The 26,827-nt window shown below is 37.8% G+C and overlaps 1 protein-coding gene across 7 annotated transcripts in view; it reads left to right on the forward strand.

The window, feature by feature from the left end:
* CTNNA3 (catenin alpha 3) overlaps positions 1–26,827 on the forward strand; it is a 1,912,303-nt gene that overhangs the window by 891,658 nt on the left and 993,818 nt on the right. For 2 of the 7 annotated variants that reach the window (XM_086381637.1, XM_086381641.1), the window contains exon 1: positions 22,092–22,217. The exons of 3 other annotated variants lie outside the window; for them this stretch is intronic. In XM_086381637.1, the coding sequence (XP_086237763.1) occupies positions 22,168–22,217 (50 nt within the window). In that variant the 5' untranslated portion in view covers positions 22,092–22,167. Of the gene's footprint in view, positions 1–22,091; positions 22,218–26,659; positions 26,752–26,827 lie in introns of those variants that run through there. 2 more of the 7 variants (XM_086381636.1, XM_086381638.1) reach the window with 2 other exon arrangements.

Raw genomic sequence — 26,827 nt, forward strand, 5'->3', positions numbered from 1 at the left:
AAGCCCTTGATGCTATATTTGCGACCACGTGAAGTTACTTCTAGGACCTTGTTTTCTCCATGTGTGAAATCAGGTGCATGTGTCCTAGATGACCTTTTCATTTATTTGAATTCCTTTGATTTTTCTGGTTCTGTGACTCTGTATTCAGATACAGGCAGCTAAAAGTATAGATAAAGCAAGGATGTATATGACTAAAAGTGAAAATGATGTATTAAAAGTCAAGAGTATTAACGGTAAAAGCAAAAGAGAAATTTTATTTTCCCCGAATAAACATGAAAAAATTTGTATATAACATGTAATTTTTCTTACAGTGTTAAATTTACAGTATATTTTAATAATGCACCATACACACGGGAAACTACTATTTTCTCCCCCCCACCCCCTTAAGAATTCATTTTGATATTTGGCAAAACTAATACAATTTTGTAAAGTTTAAAAATAAAATAAAATTAAAAAAAAAAAGAAAAAAAAAGAATAAAATCTTGGGTGGGAAGGAGGTTCAGGAGAGAATATACATATGACTCATATTGTTGTATGGCAGAAACAAATACAACATTGTAAAGCAATTATCCTCCAATTAAAAATAAATCTAAAAATGTTACAGACCTATAATCCTAATAATTTATTTTTGGATTACCCACAAAAAAGCAGAATAAAATTTCCCGTGATATCTAGTTATTTGAGTTAAAAATGAAAATCATTAAAATATATCTATATACTAAATATATAGATAACTGGAAGCAAAAAAGAACATCTCTTAATATATCTTCTATGAGTTTTTTTCCAATGTTTATAGTTTTTATATAATTACATATGGCAGTTATTTGATCACAGATTTTCTAGGTATATAATTAGGTATAATTATGAAAATATGAAAATTATATACATAAAGTATCTAACTAAAATTTATTTAAAGGAATCAAGACTATTCAACAAGTCCAGGTTCGATGCACGATACTGGATGCTTGGGGCTGGTGCACTGGGACGACCCAGAGGGAGGGTATGGGGAGGGAGGAGGGAGGAGGGTTCAGGATGGGGAACACATGTATACCTGTGGCGGATTCATTTTGATGTTTGGCAAAACTAATACAATATTGTAAAGTTTAAAAATAAAATAAAATTAAAAAAAGAAAAAAAAGAATAAAACTTATTAATGAAACACTATGGTTGTGATAAAAGCACACAATTACTATTCTAGACTTAATCTGATTAGTTACTGAAAGAACACTAGAACCTATACATTTATGCTTTTTTATGTGATAATGGTAAATTATTATCATGAGCATATTTCTGAGCATATTTTTGCTACATAGCTTGCATAAAATATGGTCAATGAAAATTTTCCTATAGTGAAAGGAAATGATACTTCCTTTCAGATCTGCACTAAAACCCCACACACAAATAAGTACTCATATTGAATCATAGCATTCTCAAATGTTAGTCAGAGGAAACATTAACAACCATTTATTCTTATGACTGTATTTTACAGACAAAGAAAAGTTGTATCTTAAAAGAGATTAAGTGGTTTTCTTGATGTACCGGTGGTGGCATAGGTGGGTCTCTCAGTCCTACTCTCTTTCTACTATTTCATAGTTTCTCCCCGAAATATGCTACTCTGATGTCTGGAAAGTTACAGTAGAAAAATTCCATTATTCTATAACAATAAAACATGCAAATTTGAAAAGTCCCATATTTTAATATGACAATCATTTTTATATTAGCATTATATTACATTGTACTTTCAGGTGTATATGTATGTTTTATAGATTTTCTATGTATATTAAGAAATTGTTTAATTTATTTGTATTTATGGAAACTATTAGGCTTCCCAGGTGGCTCAGTGGTAAAGAATCTGCCTGCAGTACAGGAGCTGCTGGAGACTCGGGTTCAGTTTCTGAGTTGGGAACATCCCCTGGGCTTCCCTTGTAGCTCAGGTGGTAAATAATCTGCCTTCAATGCAGAAGACTTGGGTTTGATTCCTGGGTCAGGAAGATCCCCTGGAAAAGGAAATGGCATCCCACTCCAGTAATCTTGTCTGGAAAATTCCATGAACAGACCAGCCTAGCAGGCTACAGTCCATGGGCTTGCAAAAGAGTACGACGTGAGTCCATGGGCTTGCAAAAGAGTACGACGTGATGCAGAGACTAAGCTAAACTATCTAAAAATTAACGTCATGTTAATTAAGCAGGACTTACAAAAGTTTGGGTGTAGGAGTAACACCTATTGCAGTTTTTATCATTTTTAGAAATAGAAACATTTTTTATAGAAAATAAAACCAAAACATTTCAGATCAAGACATAAATATGAGTATATGAGTAACTTGCCTAGAGTCAAATCATAAGTGAATATTAGCCTAGAAAGTGTAATTATCAGAACAATTTCATCAGTATTAGTATGAAGTGCATGCCTATTATACCCTTGCAATCTGAAAACAATAATAAAAAATAAAAATTACAATATGCATATTAATCACATACTTCAATAACTTTAATACGTCTCATAAAATGAAGTGACTCATTATGCCTCATAATGAAGTAATAGCATTTTGATAGAAATTACCACAAAATAAAGAGAAAAGCCAACATCACCCTATTGCTGTTGTTCAGTTGCCAAGTCATGTCCAGTGCTTTGCAACTCCATGGACTGCAGCACTCCAGGCTTCCCTGCCCTTCACTATCTCCTGGAATTTACTCAAACTCGTGTCCATTGAGTCTGTGATGCTATGCAACCATCTCCTTCTCTGCCGCCCCCTTCTCATTTTGCCTTCAATCTTTCCTAGCAGCAGGGTCTTTTCTAGTAAACTCACATCAGGTGGCCAAAGTATTGGAGCTTCAGCTTCAGCATCAGTCCTTCCAATGAATATTCAGAGTTGATTTCCTTTAGGACTAACTGGTTTGTAATCAACCTATTACATCAATATGTATTCCTACATTTTGCTGAATTCAGCTGGGTGTTCTGTGAATTATGAAGTACTCCCTTCCAGCCATGTGAGATTATTCCCGTTTATTAAGAAACCCCCAATGTTCTCATCAGCTCACTACGGCATTTCTTCTAGTTCTCTAGCTTTTAATGTTGTCTATATACTGATTACAGGCAAATTGGATTCCTTGATCCCTAACTTTCTCTCTGAATTTCTGACCAGTGTGTCTAATTGCCTACACAACCTTTCCGCTTGCTTGTCCAATACATGTCTCAGAATATATGGCCCTAAAGCTGAACACTGAATTTATCTCACAACCTGTTCTTCTCAAGCATTTCCTATTTTAGAAAATGGAAACTCTATTTCATCAGTTCTGGCTTATAGACAAGAATTCTGGAAACTATTCTCAACTTCTTTCTTTTTCCCCTGTTCCTCATCAGCAAATCCCGTTGTCTCAATCTTCAAATAAATATGAAATCCCTATTTCTCATTATCTTCACTTCTATCACCTGAGTAAAAGCTATTATTTTTGTCTCTTGCCTGGATTATTGTAATAGCATCTTTTACTTCCTTTCCCTGATTATACATTTGCCCCAAGGTAGTTTGTATAGAAGATTATCCTTTTAAATAGTAAATAGATCATGTCACTCCTAAACTCCTAATCTCTTTAGGCAGGGTTCTCCAGAGAGAACCAATAAGAGAAAGATAGATAGATAGTTGACATACAGGTAAATAGTAAAGGAATTAGCTCTGAGATTATGGAGCTAAAATCCCAGAAACCACTGGATGAGTCAACAAGCTGGAAACATAGGAGGTTCCATAGTTTAGTTTCAGACTTGGTCCAAAGGCCTGAAAACCAGGGAAATCAATGGTATAGTTCCAGTAAGAAGGCTGTCAGGCTCAGGATATTGGAATAGTCAATGTTTTAGTTCTGGCCCCAAGACAGGAGAAAGCTGATGTGCCAGTCTGAAGGCAGTTAGGCAAAATTCTTCCTTATATGGGGAGAAGGCCAGCCTTTTTATTCTATTTGAGAGCCTTCAACTGATTGAATGAGACTCATCCACTCTAGGGAGGTCAATCTGCTTCATTCAGTCTATCAATTTAAAGGTTGATCTCATCCAAAAACAGTCTCTCAGAAATGCCTCGAATAGTATTTGGCCAAATATACGGATACTCCATGTCTCAGTGAAGTTGTTTCATAAAATTAACCATCATAGATCCAAATCTCTCTAAACCCTTAAAATTTTTTTTTTTTACCCCTCCTACTTCCATTCCCAGCCCATCCCTGTGGGTTGTCCCAGTGCACCGGCTTTGAGTGCCCTGCTTCATGCATCAAACTTGGACTGGTCATTTATTTCACATATAGTAATATACATGTTTCAATGCTATTCTCTCAAATCATTCCACCCTCACCTTCTCCCACAGAGTCCAAAAGTCTGTTCCTTACATCTGTGTCTCTTTTGCTGTCTTGCATATATGGTCATTGTTACCATCTTTCTAAATTCCATTCAGTTCGGTTTAGTTGCTCAGTCGTGTCCGACTCTTTGTGACCCCACGAACCTTAGCACGCCAGGTCTCCCTGTCCATCACCAAATCTCAGAGTTCACCCAAACCCATGTCCATCGAGTCGGTGGTGCCATTCATCCATCTCATCCTCTGTCGTTCCCTTCTGCTCCTGCCCCCAATCTTTCCCAGCATCAGGGTCTTTTCAAATGAGTCAGCTCTTTGCATCAGGTGGCCAAAGTATTGGAGTTTCAGCTTCAACATCAGTCCTTCCAATGAACACCCAGGACTGATCTCCTTTAGGATTGACTGGTTGGATCTTCTTGCAGTCCAAGGGACTCTCAAGAGTCTTCTCCAACACCAAAACATCAAATTCAAAAACATCAATTCTTTGGCACTCAGCTTTCTTCACAGTCCAACCCTCACATCCATACATGACCACTGGAAAAACCATAGCCTTGACTAGATGGACCTTTGTGGACAAAGTAATGTCTCTGCTTTTGAATATGCTGTCTAGGTTGGTCATAACTTTCCTTCAAAGGAGTAAGTGTCTTTTAATTTTAGGGCTGCAATCATCTGTAGTGATTTTGGAGCCCAGAAAAATAAAGTCTGACACTGTTTCCACTGTTGCCCCGTCTATTTCCCATGAAGTGATGGAACCAGATGCCATGATCTTCGTTTTCTGAATGTTGAGCTTTAAGCCACTTTTTCACTCTCCTCTTTTGCTTTCATCATGAGGCTTTTTAGTTCTTCTTCACTTTCTGCCATAAGGGTGGTGTCATCTGCATATCTGAGGTTATTGATATTATCCCAGCAATCTTGATTCCAGCTTGTGCTTCCTCCAGCCCAGCATTTCTCATGATGTACTCAGCATATAATTTAAATAAGCAGGGTGACAATATACAGCCTTGATGTACTCCTTTTCCTATTTGGAACCAGTCTGTTGTTCCATGTCCAGTTCTAACTGTTGCTTCCTGACCTGCATATAGGTTTCTCAAGAGGCAGGTCAGGTGGTCTGGTATTCCCATCTCTTTCAGAATTTTCCACAGTTTATTGTGATCCACACAGTCAAAGGCTTTGGCATAGTCAATAAAGCAGAAATAGATGTTTTTCTGGAACTCAATTTGATCTCTGGTTCCTCTGCCTTTTCTAAAACCAGCTTGAACATCTGGAAGTTCACGGTTCATGTATTGCTGAAGCCTGACTTGGAGAATTTTAAGCATCACTTTACTAGTGTGTGAGATGAGTGCAATTGTGCAGTAGTTTGAGCATTCTTTGGCATTGCCTTTCTTTAGGATTGGAATGAAAACTGACCTTTTCCAGTCCTGTGGCCACTGCTGAGTTTTCCAAATTTGCTGGCATATTGAGTGCAGCACTTTCACAATGTCATCTTTCAGGATTTTAAATAGCTCAACTTGTATTCCATCACCTCCACTAGCTTTGTTCATAGTGATGCTTCCTAAGGCCCACTTGACTTCACATTCCGTGATGTCTGGCTCTAGGTGACTGCGTTAATACGTGGTATTGGTGTTTTTCTTTCTGACTTACTTCACTCTGTATAATAGGCTCCAGTTTCATCCAACTCATTAGAACTGACTCAAATGCATTCTTTTTAATAGCTGAGTAATATTCCATTGTGTATATGTACCACAACTTGCTTATCCATTTTTCTGCTAGGTTGCTTGCATGTCCTAGCTATTGTAAACAGTGCTGTGATGAACATGGGGGTGCACGGGTCTCTTTCAAGTCTGGTTTCCTCAGTGGGTATGCCTAGTACTGGGACTGCTGGATCGTATGGCGGTTCTGTTTCTGGTTTTTTAAGGAATCTCCACACTGTTCTTCATAGTGGCTGTACTAGTTTGCATTCCCACCAACAGTGTAAGAGTGTTCCCTTTTCTCTGCACCCTCTCCAGCATTTATTGTTTGTAGACTTTTTGATAGCAGTCATTCTGACCAGTGTGACATGGTACCTTAATGTGGTTTTGATTTGCATTTCTCTGATAATGAGTGATGTTGAGCATCTTTTCATGTGCTTGCTAGCCATCTGTATGTCTTCTTTGGAGAAATGTCTATTTAGTCCTTTGGCCCATTTTTTAATTGGGTCTTTTATTTTTCTGGTATTGAGCTGCATGAGGTGCTTGTATATTTTGGACATTAATTCTTTCTTAGTTTTTTTGTTTGCTATTATTTTCTCCCATTCTGAAGGCTGCCTTTTCACCTTGCTTATAAACCCTTTATTATTACTTTCTTCCACTCTTTTGTGTTTTGTTCACTCTGGCCTCCTTGCTTTCCTCATTGCCTCTTAGTACATTATAATCTCCAGGGTTTGTGTTTACTTTTATTCCTTCTGGAATGGTCTCCCTTTTGATAATGTCCTGGCTCACCTACTCACTATCTTTACATCTCTGTTCTATGTCCCCTCCTCAAAGATGCCTTTCCTGACTGTCAGAGTAATATTCCCTGCCCCATTCACTGTCTGCCTTAGTGTGTGTGTGTATGTGTGTGATAACATATATCTGACTTTATTTATTCTCTAGAATAAAACTTTCTGCATTACAGTGACTTTGATTTTCTTCATCACAGTATCCTTAAAATATCCCCTAGAACAAAAATTTGTTGCATGAATGATCTATCTTACAGACTAGTAGGAGGAACATTTGCATATGATAGTTCAGGAAGGTATGGCTGCAATGAATTCCCTGAGACCCCATTTATAGAATATCCCTGGCCTCTTTCATGAGAGGGGAGAAGGCTATTAAGTGAATCAACCAGAGAGAATTCGAATTTGATCACTGCATTCTCTTGGTTGTCAGATGGGCTTTTTAGTCAGCCTGGATTGTTTATGTGAAAGCAACAGACAGGGCTTACAATGTGGTTACACTGAGGTATACATGAGTTTGAATATTTACAAAAGATTTATTTGAGAGGAAAGCTGGATAGATGCAATTCTAGACTGTGCCTATAAAAATTTCATGTACTCTCAGGGTAAACAAATAATTTATGTAACCACAAGGGGAAAAGATTAGAGACAGTTTAATGGTTGTGATTGTCTTATGTATAGTAAATACTGTGATGGCAGTATACTCATAAAAAGGTGAGGACCGCTTGTACACAGGACTAGAGAAACATTGCTTAGAAAACAAGCACCTGAGTAGACACCTGTCAAAATAAAAGTCATTAGGGAGCCTGCTGGTAACATTTTAATACCCCCATTACTTCTGCTGACTGTAGAACTTGCCATCTGTTTGTTGTATTTTTGAATGAAGTTGGTTCTTAGAAGTTCTATCACTTTTATCACTTAGAAGTGTTGTCTTATAACCCACTAAAATATAAGAAGAGAACCCCCAAATCCGGGCCTCCATGTTGGAGGTGAACTTTGATGTTTCAATAAGCTTTTCAATATTTTGGCAAGAAGCAAGTACATTTTTCCTTCACTAATACATTTCAGGAGGAGAAGAATTTCATGCTTTTGGTAAAATATTCTCCCAGACCATCTCTAAATTCCCTTCAATTTCTAACAAGCCACAGGTATTCCCTTAGTACTCATTTCTCAGCATGCTTCATACTTAATATAAACAAAAGTATTTTTTCTTTTAGGATTATTAGCAAACTTTAACAGCATAACTCTATCAATTACTTCAGAAAGCAATATTGTAGGACTGTTGTGATGAACATGATAAAATTTTTAAAAAAATATTACTATGTATTGGATCTAGATAAAATACAATTTGGAATGCAGTTTTTAAAAAGAGTTCTTGACATTTCCTTGATAGTGTTGCTAATGAGTGTAAAGACTATGTTGTCAGTTTTGGATTTACCTTTCCATGTCTGGGTTATGATTTAGTTTTCAGATATAACTGTTTTACTCATTATTATGAACATGATATAAATATTAACTTTCAATAAATGAGATAGCTTTTGCAAAGTAATACAAGGATTAAAGAGTAAACATTTAAAATATTGCTACATAGTACCCATCTTATGTTGTTCCTCAGGTTGTCACTTCTATCCGTGAGGAATGGGAATAATATCACTCAAATTTGCATTCATTCAGTAAATATCTATTTGGTCTTTAATGTGCAGGTCCTGTGTTAGGTGGGCTTTCCCGATGGCTCAAGCAATGCAGGAGATGCAGGTTTGATCCCTGTGTCTGGAAGATTCCCTGGAAGAGGGCACGGCAACCCATTCTAGTGTTCTTGCCTGGAGAACCCCATGGATAGAGGAGCCTGGTGGGCTACAGTCCATGAGGTCGCAAAGAGTTGAACATGACTGAAGTGACTAAGCCTGCATTCATGCCTGTGTTAGGAACTGGATAGGTGCAAGTGAAAGAATATGGCAGAGAAACAGAGAAAAACAGTCTGAAAACTGACATCCACTAATGTAGTAAAGGAAAAATGACTCAAATTATAATAATTAAATTTTTTTTTGCTGGATTTCTATATTTCGCATATTAGTTGCAACAACTTCCATTTAAAGCAATAGTAGCTTTCAGCTCTCTCTTTGCTTTAGAAATCCTGGGACACTTTAAAAAATATCATGTCTAGGCTTTAGTCATAAAGATTCTGATTTAATTGGTCTGGGGTGAGACCCAGTCATGCCACTGTTTACAAAGGTCACCAGATGATTGTAATAAGCAGTCCCAATTAAAAAGCACTAGTTAGCTCCCTGACTTGTCTTATTTTCAAAATAGTTCCTCATTCTGGATAAGGACTACCTTATGATATTTTCCCATAGTTGATATAATGCATGCTTACCCAATATCTAAAATTCTTAGCCTGTTATTTGATATAGTATGGACGCAATAATAACTACTTTTATTTAGTATCTATAATGTGCCAGATATTGTGTTAGAAAATTTGCATATACATTTTTCATCTTTACAATGAACATGCAAGTCAGGTAAGCATTTTTTTAGACTTTCTGTCAGGACTTAAACTGTTGTAGTTTACCCAAATAGTCAGTATCTAGGGCCAGGATGCTAACCTGCTGCTGCCAAGTCGCTTCAGTCGTGTCTGACTGTGTGCAACCCCATAGACGGCAGCCCACCAGGCTCCCCTGTCCCTGGGATTCTCCAGGCAAGAACACTGGAGTGGGTTGCCATTGCCTTCTCCAAGGCATGAAAGTGAAAAGTGAAAGTGAAGTCGCTTAGTCGTGTCTGACTTAGTGACCCCATGGACTGCAGCCTACCAGGCTCCTCCGTCCATGGGATTTTCCAGGCAAGAGTACTGGGTGGGTGCCATCGCCTTCTCCAAGGATGCTAACCTAGACCTGTCTGAATCCAACACTTCCTTCCAGATGACACAGTCCTCGTGTTCTGACCTCAGTCTGCATGTCTAGACTTAGCTATAACTTGCTGCCCTTTAAACATGTTAAGGTATAGGCAAACAAATACCATTTTCCTCTTCACCCATCTATTCACAAATTCCCACCTGTCATTTATACACCCTGTTAGTTTGTGGAATGCTCTTGCCATTGAATTTGATTGACCCTTCTTAACCATCCTTTAAGGTACAGCTCAAATGCAGCCTCATCAATAAATCCTTCTTGGATCTTCCCAACTGGAAGTAATTGCTTCTCCCTCTGATCTTCCAAAGTGGCTTATCTGTACCTCTCTCAAGTGCAGGTACTCATCATTTTCTACTTTAGAGTTATTTGTGCATATGATTAGTACTCTTACATGTTTATGAGATCCTTGAGATCAGAGTTATTTATGAGTCATCTTTTCTTTTTTCTTCTGTATAATACCCCACACAGTACCTACTCTACTGTGGATGCTAAAAAAATATTTGCTTAGGGAATACATGAAAAATGAAAAAAGAATAAGTAATTCGATTAAAGTCACCTACAAATCTATACGTGGGACAGGAAAAGAACCTGATTACATATATAATATGAAATACAGAGCAAAACATCCCTATTTTTGGAAATACCTCTATTTTCTATAAAATTGATTCCCAAATATGTTAGCTTTTTAAAGGGATTTTTATGGTTGCTTTGATTTTATATGCAAACCAAGAAAGTAAGTGACTGATAAAGAAGAAATAAGGGCATTTCTCTATTCCTGGTCATTTGCTTAAGCAACTGGAAAGAGAAAGGAAAAGTGTATATATGTTTGACTGTGTGGGTTGATAGAATAATCACAAATGATTTAATAGTAGCAGTGTTTTATTTAGAACATCTCCTTTTCACATTTATGCAGAAGAATTTCGTATTCAATGCATTTAAGATGCACTTAACACATCTACAACTTGTATTCATCAAGAGAACACTAATGCTTGTACAATACTTATCAGAAATTATGTACTTTTCTCAATATCTAGAAGAAACAGTGCTCAGATAGTCTCTAATAGCAAAGCAGGAAAAAAGAAAACAAAAGGTATTGCTTAGGATGCCCTTGGTAACTCTGAAGAATTTTTTGCCTTAATATTTATTTAAAAAATCATTCTGATTCCCACAATGGTTTATTTCATTCTGTTTGTTTTAGGTAGCATCACTTTGTACCTGTTAGAGGTTTTATACAGCCCAGTGAGATTTTCCTAATCAGTAGGTTATTACTTATGTTGCAGGTCATAACTAATGTGTGGTATCTTTTGTACTAGTTTGTATTAAAATAAAAACATTAAATGTTGTGAAAAAATTGGTCTTAAAATAATGTTATTGAAATTATGAGTTATAAGTTGAATACGTGCTTAGTTGTTTTCGGGATATATATGTAACTGGAACATAGAATGTTCTCATCTAATTGTATATAAAAGAAAGCAGTTTGAAATTCACAACCTATTTTATAAAGCTTAACTGTTTTGTTTTATCTTTTCATATCAGAGATAGGCAATTTTTCTCTATAAAGAACCAGGTGCTAAATAATTTAGGCTTTGTGAGCTGTACACTCTCTGCTGCAAGTGCCCCACCACACAAAAGTAGCTGTAGACAATACATAAAAGAATGAGCATGGCTGCACTCCAATAAAACTTTATTTATGGACACTGAAATCTGAATTACATATAGTGTGGACATGACAGGGAATGTTATTTTTCTTTCTTTCTTTTTTTTTCAATTCTTTAAAAAGCAAAAACTGTTCCTAGCTGGTGGTCCGTACAAAATAGGCAATGGGCCAAATTTGGCTCCTGAACCATAGCTGGCCTACCTATATCTTAAATTCTAACTACAATTCCCAAAACTGCTTTTTCTTGTCCTCAGACAATTTTATTTAGTGAGTAGATTTTTAAAATATTACTAGGATAATAGAATGAATTTACAAAAATATCACTGCAAATGCAAAGCTTCAAAAACCCAGAGTAACATTTTGAAAAATTATAAAACAAACTTAACAAACAGTAGGAATATCTTTCATAGGAAAAATGAAATTTACATGTAACTCAAAGTACACTTGGAGAAGGCAATGGCACCCCACTCCAGTACTCCTGCCTGGAAAATCCCATGGACAGAGGAGCCTGGTGGGCTACAATCCATGGGGTCGCTGAGGGTCGGACACGACTGAACGACTTCACTTTCACTTTTCACTTTCATGCATTGGAGAAGGAAATGGCAACCTACTCCAGTGTTCTTGCCTGGAGAATCCCAGGGATGGGGGAGCCTGGTGGACTGCCATCTATGGGGTCATACAGAGTTGGACACAACTGAAGTAACTTAGCAGCAGCAGCAGCAGCAAAATACACTTTTATTTTAAAAATTAGGACACGTGTTGGTAAATATAAATTATTGATTTTTCTAGTAACTACCCATGTTAGAAAATACACTACAGTCAATTCTAAAAAATTAATACTTTTTTTTAATCCTTCATGTATCTCCGTAATGTTTCAATTAGGTAACTTCACTGTAAATTTGATGACAGCACCAAAGTATTGCTATCACTTTGTAGATAATTATATTTATCTTCCTTCTGAGAATATTCAATTTTTTGTTCCTGTACCTTTTGCCTTTTTAAAAATTCTGTTCAGTTTTATTGAGGTATATTTGACAAAATTATAAGAAATTTAATTTGTACATTTTGATGATTTGATATATGTATACATTGTAAAAGGCTTCCTTCCATCCAGTTAATTAACAGATTCACCACCTCACACATCTTACATGTTTATTTTTTTCTTCTTTTTCTTTTTTTGGTAAGAACATTTCAGTTCTACTCTCTTAGAAAATTTCCATTATATAATACAGCAGTATCAACTACAGTCACCATATTACATATTAGATGAAAGTGAAAGTGTTAGTTGCTCAATTGTGTCTGACTCTTTGCGACCCCATGGACTGTAGCCTGCCAGGTTCCTCTGTCCATGGAATTCTCCAGGCAAGAATACTGGAGTGGGTAGCCATTCCCTTCTCCATGGATTCTTTTTGACAGTGCAGGATATTTGATTGCATGGACACATCTATTTGTGGATCCTTAGCTGTTTCCAGTCTGCATGCTAAGTCACTTCAGTCGTGTCTGACTTTTTGTGACCCTATGGACATGCCAGGCTTCTCTGTCCTTGGGATTCTCCAGGCAAGAATACTGGAGTGGGTTGCCATGCCCTCCTCCAGGGAATCTTCCCAATCCAGTGATCAAACACAGGTTTCCCACATTGCAGGCACATTCTTTGCTGTTTGAGCTACCTGGGAAGCCTGTATGCATTAGATACTCAGAACTTATTCATCTTATAGCTGAAAGTTTGCACCCTTTGACCTATTTCTCCTTATTTTCCCCACTGCTCACCCCTGGTTCCTTTTGTTTTTTGGGGTTTGCCTTTTTTAGATTTCACGTGTAGATGATACCATGTAGTATTCATCTTTCTCTCTCTGGCTCATTTCATAATGCCTTCAAGGTCCATCCAAATTGTTGCAAGCAGCAAGAATTCTTTCCTTCTCATGGCTGAATAATATTTCACTGTGTGTGTATGTGTAGATATGTGTGTGTGCATATCACATTTTTTCTTTATCCATGATCTATTGACAAATACTTAGACAAATACTTAGATTGTTTCCATAGTTTGGCTGTTGTAAATAATATTGCCACAAATATGGGAGTACAGGTATATCTCTAAGAGATTCTGATTTTAATTCCTTTGGATATATACCCCAAAGAGGGATTACTAGATCATAGGGGAACTTTTTGAGGAACCTCCATACTATTTCCAATGGTGGCTGTATCAGTTTGCATTTTTTCTCTATACTTTGGCCTACACTTTTTATCTCTTGTCTCTTTGATGATAGTTATTTTAACAGGTGTGAGGTGATATACCATCGCAGTTGTGATTTTCATCAGCTTAATGATTAAAGATATCTGGCACCTTTTTATGAACCTGTTGGTCATTTGTATGTCTTCTTTGAAAAATTATCTCTTCAATTCCACTGTACAGTTTATAACTAGATTATTTGGTTTCTTTGGTATTGAGTTGTATATTTTATTTGGAATACTGACCTTTTATCAGATAAAAGATTTGCAAATATTTTTTCTCATTGCATCAATTGCCTTTCCTTTTTGTTAATGGCTTCCTTTATATGCAGAAGCTTTTTATTTTGATTAATCCCACTTACTTAATTTTGCTATTGTTGCTGTTGCTTTTGGTCTCAAAAAGATAACTGCCAAAACCAATGTTAAAGAACTTGCCTATGTTTTCCTCTAGGAGTTTATAGTTTCAGGTCTCAAAGGTAGGTCTTTAATCCATTTGAGTTGCCCATTGCCTTCTAAAGGATCCATATTTGACATTTAAGTTTCATTCTTGTATATCCCCAATTGTAAGTACACTTTTTCTTTTGGATTTGAACCTACTTTCACCAACTCAAAATATCTAATAATAGTATTTCAATAACAAATAGCAAATGCTTTTATAATCACATATGGTATTATACTGAAAAGTATGAAAAGAATCAGAGAAAAGGCCTTTCATCAAGTTATGTTCAAGTTGATATCCATATTGTGCACAGTTGCTTAGTCATGTCTGACTCTTTGTGACCACATGGACTGTAGCCTACCAGGCTCCTCTGTCCATGGGATTCTCCAGGCAAGGATACTGGAGTGGGTTGCCATTTCCTTCTCCAGGGGATGTTCCCAGCTGAGGGGTCAAACCTGTGTCTTCTGTGTCTCCTGCATTGGCAGACAAATTCTTTATCACTGAGCCACCTGGGAAGCCCAATATCCACATTAGCCACTGAATTTCAGTAATAATGTATGACAATTTGAGAAACAACAGAAGATGCCATGAAACAGTAAGAAGTCAGAGCAGTATAGTTTTCTCTTGGCCATTAGCTTCTTTGTCCTGGATGTTATTTGACCTAGTTAGTTCAAATTATAAATAAGGATGTCTCCAAGAAAATACCTGGCATGCATTTTGACACTTAATCTATTCCTGAGCTGCACCTTGACTTGGATCCTCATCCTCATCCTTTACCCAGATTTTGTGAATTTCATCTCACTGTCTTTGATTCAGATTTCAGTTGGTCAGGCATGGAGTGATGGTCAAACAGAGCAGCAGTGAAAATTTCTATTGTGGATATTAATTAGTAATAAAAAAAGTAGTGTTTTCAATTTTTTGTGAGATCAGTGTATTTAATGCCAAATTCTCAGGGCAGGTATTAAGAATTGTGAGTTCAAAGGAAGTAGAAGGATTAAAAAATGTTTAAGCTTTCAAAATTCAAAATTATGCTCTTGCGTTCCTGCTGTCGCTTCAGTCATGTCCAGCTCTTTACAACCCTATGGACCGTAGCCCCAGACTCCTCTGTCCATGGGATTCTCCAGGCAAGAATACTGGAGTGGGTTGCCATGTCTGCCTCCGGGGGAACTTCCCAACCCAGGAATTGAACCTGAGTCTCCTGTGGCCCCTGCATTGTGGGCCAATTCTTTACCACTAGCACCACCAGGGAAGCCCCTTAATATGGCAGTTCTTAGCATTTTTTGACTTGCAGCTGCATCACTCCAGTCTCTGCCACTGACTTCACATGACTATTTTCTCTGTATGTCTGTGTCCTCCCCTCTTCTTATGAGAAGACCAGTTATTGGATTTAGGGTGCACCTTAACCCAGTATTATCTCATCTAGATCCTACCTTGATTTATTACATCTCTGAAGACCTTATTTCAAAATAAATTCACATTCTGAAGTTCCAAGTGGATATGAATTGGTGGGGGGTGGGGGGTAGGGAGCACTATTCTATCCACTATACCAGCCTAAATAGTCTCAACAGCTTCACTCAGGCTTCCCCGATAGGAAAGAAACATAACAAAGCTAGAAGTTACTTCACAAAGCACGCTAATGATTTGGCTACTGTATTATAGGATTTGCTACATGTATTATGACATTTTCTCTTTTCCCATTCATTGCCTGATGATTTCTATTTGGAATTTTTGTATACTTCAAATATTCCATCAGATCCCACTAAATCATTACAAAAGAAATTTTGCTTTATGTCCTTTTCTTCTCATGAATTAAGTAATCGATTATAAATGCTTCTGCTTTTTGGTTTCTGGATTTGAAGGTATGTAAATGTGTAATGATTCAGATAAATAAAAAGAATAGATGGCAGGCCCTTGAAGATCAAATTAACTTTGTATCCATCTAGGATTTGGGGATGGCTTCATTATTTCCTTCTAATTTGTTCATTCTTTCCTGAATTATCTAGTGGAGGATTTTATGCACAATTGTGCAATATAAATATCTTATAGTAATAATAAAATATGATTCAGTTATGAAATAAAATCTGAAAATAATTCTGTGGCACTCTAATAGTATCATTGTTGTTATAGTTACATTTGTGGTTTTCCTCAATTGACATTGTGGCAGAGATACTCCTCAAGGACACACCAAAAATCTATTTGGTGTCAACGTATCTACTGTTTCGATAAGTTTGGTCTCAAATATGTCTTAAGTACTGAATTACTGTACATTAACTTTAAATATATCAACATGTTCTATTAGCCTGATAAGAATCCTCTGCTGCTGTTACTGCTAGATCGCTTCAGTTGTGTCTGACTCTGTGTGACCCCATAGATGGCAGCCCACCAGGCTCCCCCGTCCCTGGGATTCTCCAGGCAAGAACACTGGAGTGGGTTGCCATTTCCTTCTCCAATGCATGAAAGTGAAAAGTGAAAGTGAAGTCGCTCAGTTGTGTCTAACTCTTCGAAACCCCATGGACTGCAGCCTACCAGTCTCCTCCACCCATGGGATTTTCCAGGCAAGAGTACTGGAGTGGGGTGCTATTTCCTTCTCCAAGCTCATAATATGAAGTGTATTTTATCTTCAAGAATTTTGTGTTTAATAGGGACATTCTTTAAACAATCCTTAAGGACCACAGGGAGAATAGGGAATCTTTTCATTGGTAATGCAAAATGTACTTTAAATGAAATTATCTCTGATCCTGTACTTCTCATTTTTGCTGGGTGAAAATAAGAACTGCTGGGAATATGCCCTTCACTATCTGATGAGAGAAAGGATCCAGTATATTTTTCTCTCATTTTACTAACACCTTTTACAGGGCTGACTAGATTATTCCTATTTTAAATCAACAGATGCGTATACATAAGTTTGCAGTTGTCTGGGTATAAAATTAGGTCTGTGGCCATTAAATTGTTAGATGATTTCTCAACAACACTGGATACCAGAAAAGAGGGACAACATGATAAAAGTGATAAATGAATACACTGTCAAACTAAAATTTGTACCTTAATAAACCAAACCTGATTAATATTCAGAAGGCCAAATTAAGTATATTTTTATACATAAGGTGAGACCATTTAGTCCATGAATCCTCTACTAAAAGCACTATTAAAGATGTACTTAAGCAAAAAGAAAAACAAATACAGATTGAAATCATGGGATGCAAGAAATAAAGGGAGATCAAAGATTTAAGTTAAATTCTACTATCTGTGATGGAGAAGTCAATGGCACCCCACTCCAGCACTCTTGCCTGGAAAATCCCATGGACAGAGGAGCTTGGTGGGCTGCAGTCCATGGGGTCTCTAAGAGTCGGACATGACTGAGCGACTTCACTTTCACTTTTCACTTTCATGCATTGGAGAAGGAAATGGCAACCCACTCCAGTGTTCTTGCCTGGAGAATCCCAGGGACTGGGGAGCCTGGTGGGCTGCCGTCTATGGGGTCCCACAGAGTAGGACACAACTGAAGTGACTTAGCAGCAGAAGCAGCAGCTACTATCTGTAAAAGATAGAAATAACTAGGCTTTTTTGGTTAAAAAAGGATAAAGTTAATTTTCTAGATAAAAACCAATGAAAACAATCCAATAGTATGTTAGCAATTTAAACTTGGGTCCAAGGAAATGGCAACCAACTCCAGTACTCTTGCCTGGAGAATCCCATGGACAGAGGAGCCTGGTGGGCTACAGTCCATGGGGTCTCAAAGAGTCGGACATGACTGAGTGATTTCACTTTCACTTTCACTTTCCTGTGTTTTAATACAGGAATACTGAATAACTTTCGACACTTTGCAAAAAAAAATATACAGATATTAAAAATTGAAGGCAATATGAAAGGAAAGGGATGTAGTCCCAAGAAAAAAATCATGTCAACTTTATTAACCAAACAGACATGAGTAAAGGAGAATAAAGGAAGCAAATAAGAAAAAGCAAATCAGATCATAGAATTAAGTCCATATATATCAATAATCATAATAGATGAATATGAATTAAAGACAGATAAAAATTACATTCTGATTGCAAGGATCTCACTTGCAATAAATCTACCCAGAAAGTTTGAAGCTAAATAGAAAAAGATATACCATGCAAATATTGATCACAAGATATATTTTATCTTTGTCTATTATTAAAAATAGTAGTAATGCCATAAAATTACTATTAGTGTTATTCATATGAGAGAACACTGAGTTTGAGGGGGAAAAATGCACTATAAATAAAGAGTAATTCACCCTCTTAAAAAAAAAATCCATCCAAAGGATATGACACTGATAAATTTGTAAGTACCTAATGACATAGCTTCAAAATATGTAAAGCAGAAACTGACAGAGTTACAAGGAGAAATTGACAATAAACCATCAGGAAAGTTTTAGCATCCTCTATCAGAAAATGATACATCAGCAGACAAAAAGAAAAAAAATGGAAGATACAAGTAGCAAAAGTAATAATTTTGATCTAGTAGATATTGAAAGAATATATTAGTATTGATAGTATAGTTGTCATGTCATTTATAGATCATGTCCACTCTACACTTTTGTTACTTCCTTCCTTCTCCTTGCCAAGTATGGCATCCTTTACTTCTCCATGTCAATGCAAATACTACTCAATGTTTGAAGCCCTACTCAAGACTGACTTCTAAAGAAAGTGTACCTTATCATTTGTATGGGTCTCTCTCTTTTTAAAAATTACACAAGGTGCTGTAATCTGTACATTAGTTTGTCTCCTTAACTGCAATTTTTTTGTGTGCTAAGACTTGCATATTTCTTGGTTCCACACAGTGCCTAGAAATACTATTGTTAAAACATTTTCTCATTCTCACTCCACTCTTTTCCAGAACCTAATACATCCTTACTATTTGAAACCAGATTTATTATGAACCAAATATAGGAATCAGGGGGAAGGAAACTTGACTCTTCAAGATGTTAGCACCATAGTAATCTTTAAACAAATGTTGCAAACAACTCTTTGTGAGAGAATATTAATTTAGTCTCTGTTCTGCTACCAGAGAAAAGGGGGAATTACATTATAAATCATTGACTCTATAATATAATGGAAAGGAACAGCTTGAATGTTCCCACTGACACACATGGTTTGATTCATGAAACAATTTCTTCATACCTCTTAGGCTACTTACTGACTTCTCAATATAAATCTTTCTGAAGATTTCACAAAGGACTAGCCAAACACAGAAATGAGGAAAACCCTTTATATAAAACAAATTTCCAAGGTTTAAACAAGAAACTGCTGCATGTGTGTGAAAGCAAATGACATAAAGACAATAATTTGCAAACAAGGTTCAAGGAACTCTGGGGATTTCATTGAACACTATGAGGCTAAGTGGCTTTCTGTCATTAATTTTACAAGCCTTCAGTAATCAATAGGCTAGCCTGCTACCAAATAAATGACTAGCGTTAAACAGCAGCCAGAAAAGGATACACTACTTTCACTCAGGTATCGACTAAGAATAACTAGGGAACAGAACCATTCCCTATAATTGAGTTGCCTAATGAATATTATTTGGGAAAAACATAAACTACTCAAAGAACAAGAATAGTGATTGGGTCTAAGCTTAGGAAAGAACCTTAATTTCTTTAAGCAGTGAAATTAAGAGTGTGCAGTAAATTCTAATTTAGAGGAAATCTAATGTAATTAGATGAACTTATGTCTAAATTCACACCAATGGCAGTTGGAAATATCACTAACCAGGTATACAAACTTTATGGTTTCTGACAAGGGGCAAAGCCGGGTTTCTTCCTGATCCTTTATGCCTATTCCTTATTTCTGCCTTCTACTGTTAGCAAGCTATTACTGTTTCTCCTTTTAATTGTCATTCTTTCCATTTGATTGTATTTTACATTTATTCTTCATCCCAACACTAATATATTTGAAGGGTTAATGTTTATATATTAAAAAAAAAGCACATGGGAAACTCTTTAAAGCAGCTGGGTACATGGGAATAAAAATTGGCTCCTCTTCCTATTTTCTGGCAGAGAGGTATAATCTTTTCTAACTCTGAAGCTCATAGAGCTTTTTCCCATATATCTCGTATGGCAATTCAATTATTGTAGTTTAGATTATATTTGCTTATATAACTATTTAATAATGAAATTCCAAAAGTTAATCATCTGTTTATTTCTCATGTGTTGTAAAATCACATGATTTTATTGATTTGAAACCTAGCACATGATTATTGATTTGAAATGCTTTATTCACTCATTATGTAAATGATGCTTCAATTCAATAAAATACTACTATGGGTGGATTTGTGTAGACAGACTTAAATCATGACAATTGCCCATTTTGTTGAGCTATTCTTACTGCGCTGGAAGGTAAGGATTGCCTGTCTAATGCTCTTCTTACTGTAATCCTGAAATTTGGATCTAATGTACATTCTATCAAAATTCTTATAATTTATTCAATATGAAAATGAAAGCGTTAGTGGCTCAGTTGTGTCCTATTCTTTGTGAACCCATGGACTATAACATTCCAGATTCCTCTGTTCGTGGAATTCTCCAGGCAAGAATACTTGAATGGGTTGCCATTTCCTTCTCCAAAGTGTCTTCCAGACCCAGGGATCCAACTTGGGTCTCCTGCATTGGCCGGCAGATTTTTTTACTGACTGAGCCACCAGGGAAGCACCACCCCCTCCTTTTTTTTTTTTTTTTTTTTACAAATGATTTCATTTAATATAATTAAATACCCTTAATTTGAATGAATTGGAAGGAAAACTAAATTGGTGAATACTTGCCTTAGTTTGACTCCCCCTGGTAGCATTAATGGTAAAGAATCTGTCTGCCAATGCAGGAGACAGAAGAGATGCCAATTCAATCCCTGGATGGGAAAGATATCCTGGAGGAGGGCATGGAAACCCACTCCAGTATTCTTGCCTGGAGAATCCCATGGACAGAGGAGCCTGGTGGGCTACTGTCCACTGGGTTGCAAACAGTGGGACATGACATGAGTGACCCAGCATGCATGCACACACACAAAGGACATATAATAGCTGCAATTATTATAACTACTCAGATATTGTCTGGTGGAGTTTTAATTAATAGATAAGGATGATCTCTAATTAGCTCATCGAAATACTAGTCTGAACAGCGTCAGCACTGCACATATTGCAATTACATTGTTTGTAAGTAAATAGATACTTCTAGAACACTTAAAGACCAGTTTGCATTCTTAGCAGAATAGAGGTGCCCTCAACCTTTTTAATTATGTAATTTGTTTAGCTAGCCTCTCTTCTTAAGAGAGTAAATAAAAAAAAAATAAAAAAGAATACAATAGGTTTATCTCAGTTGATATTCTGACCCTTTCCACATTACTACAGTTAGAATTAATGTAGTTTCTTGAAAGTGAAGAAAGTGTCATTTCTCAGTCATGTCTGATTGGACCCCCATGGACAATAGCCTTCCTGGCTCCTCTGCCTATGGGATTCTCCAGGCAAGAATACTGGAGTGGGTTGCCATTCCCTTCTCCAGGGAATCTTCCTGACCCAGGGATTGAACCCACGTCTCCCACATTGCAGGCAGATTCGTTACTGTCTGATCCCCCAGGGAAATAAATATCATATTCCAGGTAACTGCACAGGGTTGTAGAAATACAGAGCTAGAAGAAAACCTTCTGCTTGAATCAGTTATTCCAACTCTCTCATTTTATAGATGGGGAAGAAATCAATTTATTATATGGATTCCACGTTTAGTCACAGGCCAGGGCAACCTTTTCTTTGGGTGTCTCTGAGTCCTAATTCTGTGCTTATTGAAAAGTTAATAAGTAATGTGAGCTAAAAAATAAAACACAAAAGGGGAGAGAGGGTGTTAACTATTAATTTGATATAGTGACCTTATGTAATTCTACACTGAAAGCAAATAAATTCTGATTTCCAATTCATTCTATTCTGCAAAAATATTTTTGACATACTACACAAGACTATATTCATTCAGTCAAATTTGATTGGGATTTTTGTTAGTTCTCTGTTGTTACAGAGAGGTGCTCCCAGGTGTTGGGAATAGAAAGCAAATAAAATAGAGGTGGTAACGATAGAGGTTTGCAAAGCCTTTTAAAGCAGTACTGTGGAAGGACTCCACCCAGTCTGGCGTGTGTGTGCATGAAAGATGGCTGCCTGGAAGAGGCAGTGGAGGAACAAAGTCCTTTCAGGTAAGCCAGAGTTGGCCTGACATAGTCAATCACAATAGTCCCTAACCTTTTTGGTGCCAGGGCCCAGTTTCATGGAAGACAATTTTTCCATGGGCAGGGATGGTTTACATCTTGCCACGGCTCATCTCCTGCTGTGTGGCCCAGTTTCTAACAGGCCATCAGCTGGTATCCACTTGTGGCCCAGGGGCTGGGGACACCTGGTCTATAAAAGAGAAGGAAAAGAAGGAAATATTACCAAATACAAGTCCACGTGCCTGATGCAGGGAGGCCAAACAAAGCAAAACATTGGAGTTTGGAGCCAAGAAAGGTTATTGCAGGAACAAACAGGGAGAACAGGTGGTGGTGTTGCTCAGTCAGTGCTCCAGGAGTCTTGTGCTTGGCCTGAAGTTACCATCCTCCCCCTGACTTGAGGCTTTGGTGTTGTTTAGTCGCTAAGTCTTGTCCGACTCTTTTGCAACTCCATGGACTGTAGCCCTCCAACTCCTCTGTCCATAGGATTTCACAGGCAAGAATACTGGAATGGGCTGCCGTTTCCTTTTCTGAGTTCTTCCTAACCCATAGATCACATCTTCACCCCTGCATTGGCAGGCAATTTCTTTATCATTAAACCATCTGGGAAGCCCAGGTCAGAGCTTTAGTTCTGCAGAGAAACTCAAAGATATTATTAGGTATATTCCTTGAGGAGGAACCAGGACCCTGCGCCAGGGGTGAATTTCTTGTCTGTTCTTCATTTATTTCTGCATTGATTCCCTCTCTTCTCTGATTAGCAACTATTTGAACCTACTCTTGAACCTCCTTTGGTCTAGGAGGCTGAATGAAGACCATTTCCTACAAACAAGAAATGGGGCCCCCCCAAAAGGCTTTTGTGGCCAGGAGGGCCCCTTAGGGTCTTGCTCAGTTTCAGAAATAGCAGTTGAAAAATATTTCAGTTGATTTAGTTGGTCTACTCTGGTCTGGGATTATCTACCTCGTGAGCAATGAGGGCCTCTTACCCTTTATGATGAAGATGGTAGCTGGAACACTGTTCGAGGAATTCTTCTGCTTTAGTAGCTTCCCAGGTGGTCAATATGTGGCCTCTTTGGGGTAGCTTTTAAAACAATGTATGAGCTTTCTAATCAAATAAGTTGAGGGATTTTCATTATAGGGTTGTTTAATTAACAAGTAAACACCTGCCACCCCACACTGGCTACTTCAAACATCTAAATTTCACAGTTATGAAGTGGGGCAACTCTATTTTCATGGCAAGGACTGATGTCTTCAAAGTTGCAGGAGAGCCTCACTGAGTTATATAGTGAAGAATTTTAAGATAGGAGAGCATTATATTGTGTTTATATGTGGGAAATTGTATCTATCATAAAATTAAATGTATTATAATGTGTTCGCCTTCTCTGTCCATATGTCTCTTCATTTTGTTTTTTCAGTTAGTGCCTTCCTGAATATTCTTTTTTGAGACATTTGAGGAAATTAGGAGACTGACATATGAAGAAGAGTCCCCATAAATGCTTTCACATTTCATACTTCTTGCTGTACGAATATCGTGAAACAGTTGTCTAAAAAACAACTCTTTTTACGGGACATTAAGTATTATTTTGGATCTAAGCCTAGGTAGTCAGAATGGATGAAAAATTTTATTATGAGGTTTTACATCTTTTTGCTATGATAAGACATTTATTAGATTGCATTCCCTGGATTGCATGCTTAGGAATTTTGTACATTTTTAGGACTTCTCTGTGAAATACTCATATCTGTGTCATGTGTCATCTGAGAACTAGAATTTTTACCTTTTCCTCATCATCTAGGTTATGCCTTTATTTCTCTGGTTGTGCTTTCGTTTCTCTAGTCACATTTCTGACAGCTGCCCCTTCCCTCCCTCTCTAATCACCAGTATAAACCTCTAGCTCAAACATCATCAAGCAGGTGATCAGTGGTGGTCATTGACAAATGTCATGGAATGAGGAAAGTTGGATTTGAGAGGCTTAGCTCTGAAAAGGAAACCAGGTTCACACTCTCATTTAAAATCTTCTGTGGCCTCATGACATTATCACAGTCCATTTTATTCGATGCTTTCATGACTTTCAACTATTTTAAACGTCAAGCCTTTACTCTTGATCCTTTTTTTCTTTTAACTGTGGGTGTATTGACACCTATTGGTAACATAGGTCATACTTTCTTCTCCAAATAAAACACAAGGGGCAGTGAAATGATAGGTTTTGGAGCTGCAAAAGGGCTTATAAATCACTCTGCTTAACTTTTTATAAGCACTTCCCCGGTGGCTCAGATGGTAAAGTATCTGCCTACAATGCGGGAGACCTGGGTTTAATCCTTGGGTCAGGAAGATCTGGAGAAGGAAATGGCACCCCACTCCAGTATTCTTGCCTGGAAAATCCCATAGATGGAGGAGCCTAGTAGGCTACAGTCCATGGGGTCGCAAAGAGTCAGACACAACTGAGTGACTTCACTTTCTAACTTTTTATAAACACTGCCCTAGGATAGTTCAGTTTCAGAAACAGACTTCTTGCATTTTGTCCAGAGTTTATTAGCTATATTTTAGTGTTTCTACATAAGTGCATTCTATTTAACTAAAATTTACAAAGTGGGTTCTATGAACCAAGAATTGATAATACAGAATAGTAAAACACACACCAGCGCATCCTTGCATATGCATGTATACATGCATAGTTCCTCTACTAGAGACTCTTAAGCTCTATCTAGTACCAAGAGTGGGTGGGAGGGGAAACGCATAACAGACATGCATTCCAAACCTAAGGTGAAGAAAGTGAAGTGAAAGTCGCTCAGCCATGTCTGACTCCTTGTGACCCCATGGACTATACAGTCCTTGGGATTCTCTAGGCCAGAATACTGGAGTGGGTAGCCTTTCCCTTCTCCAGGGGATCTTCCCAACCCAGGGATCAAACCCAGGTCTCCCACATTACAGGTGGATTCTTTACCAGCTGAGCCACAAGGGAAGCCCCCAAACTTCGTCAATTATGTCTAATTGACAAAGGCACTTTTTCCTCTGCTGAATTTAGCAACAGCTTCACTACCTACCCTTCTATAGCTCTCTGCTACTGCTACTGCTAAGTCACTTCAGTCGTGTCTGACTCTGTGCAACCCCATAGACAGCAGCCCACCAGGCTCCTGCATCCCTGGGATTCTCCAGGCAAGAACACTGGAGTGGGTTGCCATTTCCTTCTCCAATGCATGAAAGTGAAAAGTGAAAGTGAAGTCGTTCAGTTGTGTCTGACCCTCAGCGACCCCATGGACTGCAGCCTTCCAGGCTCCTCCATCCATGGAATTTTCCAGGCAAGAGTACTAGAGTAGGGTGCCATTGCCTTCTCTGCTTAGCTACCAGGGAAGCTAAGAATTAACTCAGTGTGTTCTGAACTTCAAAAATCAAGATCTCTCTGAGTGCTCTATAAGTGATTTTAGCTTCACTCTTCTATTTCATCCAAAGTTCTTGACCTGTATCATATTTTTAGGTCATGCATCATAAAAGACTTTGTAACTTTTGAGTTTTATCCTAGGACACCTATGTAAAAATAAACCAGCCAGGTCTAATTTGTTCTTCAGTTTGTTGAAAAACATATTACTGCTCTTGTTGATCGGAGAAGGGAATGGCACCCCACTCCAGTACTGTTGCCTGGAAAATCCCATGGACGGAGGAGCCTGGTAGGCTGCAGTCCATGGGGTCGAGAAGAGTCAGACACGACTGAGCGAATTCACTTTCACTTTTCACTTTCATGTATTGGAGAAGGAAATGACAACCCACTCCAGTGTTCTTGCCTGGAGAATCCCAGGGATGCAGGAGCCTGATGGGCTGCCATCTCTGGGGTCACACAGAGTCGGACACGACTGAAGTGACTTAGCAACAGCAGCAGCCCTTGATGCAAAGAATGTTGGAGGGAGGAGAATAATAGAGAAGACCTTTCAGACTTAGGCCTGTACTATTGCTTGGTTTTGGATTAAGGAAAGGAATGACCCTTGTGAATTTAAAAGCTTTGAGTAAGGAAGGAGGCATCTGTAAGCAGAGTGGTGGCCAAGAGGCTGCAGAGAGTAAAGAAGCTTATAGATCTTCCTCATTGTGACTGTCCTCAGAAACACAGCGGTGTGTACATGGCATGTAATGGTACATGTATTGCATCCAGTCACTCTTGTTCCTCAATGGGAGGGGCCACCAAAAAAGCTATGTTCTCAGAATTACAGTTTTTTCTGAATCTTTGGGAAAAAGGGAAAGAAACAGAAAGAATGGAAGCTTAGTGTGAGCTGCTGACAGGAAAACACATTTTACAAATCTGCTTCTTCTTGAATGGCAATTGAATCAACTTATCGTTGTCAAGCTTTAAGTAAATGAGTTCTTGCAGTTGGCAAAATTGAATAGGAAATGCTTTAATTTTGTTCTGGCTGTGGTCCAACAACAAGAGAGATTTTTCGAGTGTAGAATTACAGAGCTGTGCTGATCGACTCCAAGTGAACTCTATGTAGGTTAAGCTCTCCAGGCAGGGCTTGCTGTTTGCTCATGGCAACTAGATGACAGGTAGGTGGCTGAAAGCTTGAGAAGACTGGGTTTTCAAGTGATACATGGACCATCTGCCCTTGTCCCTTTCTGTTGT

The sequence above is a fragment of the Bos grunniens genome, chromosome 28, assembly GCF_055505025.1.
Source record: "Bos grunniens cultivar Pamir isolate PY7600 chromosome 28, Bosgru_T2T1.0, whole genome shotgun sequence".
NCBI lineage: Eukaryota > Metazoa > Chordata > Mammalia > Artiodactyla > Bovidae > Bos > Bos grunniens.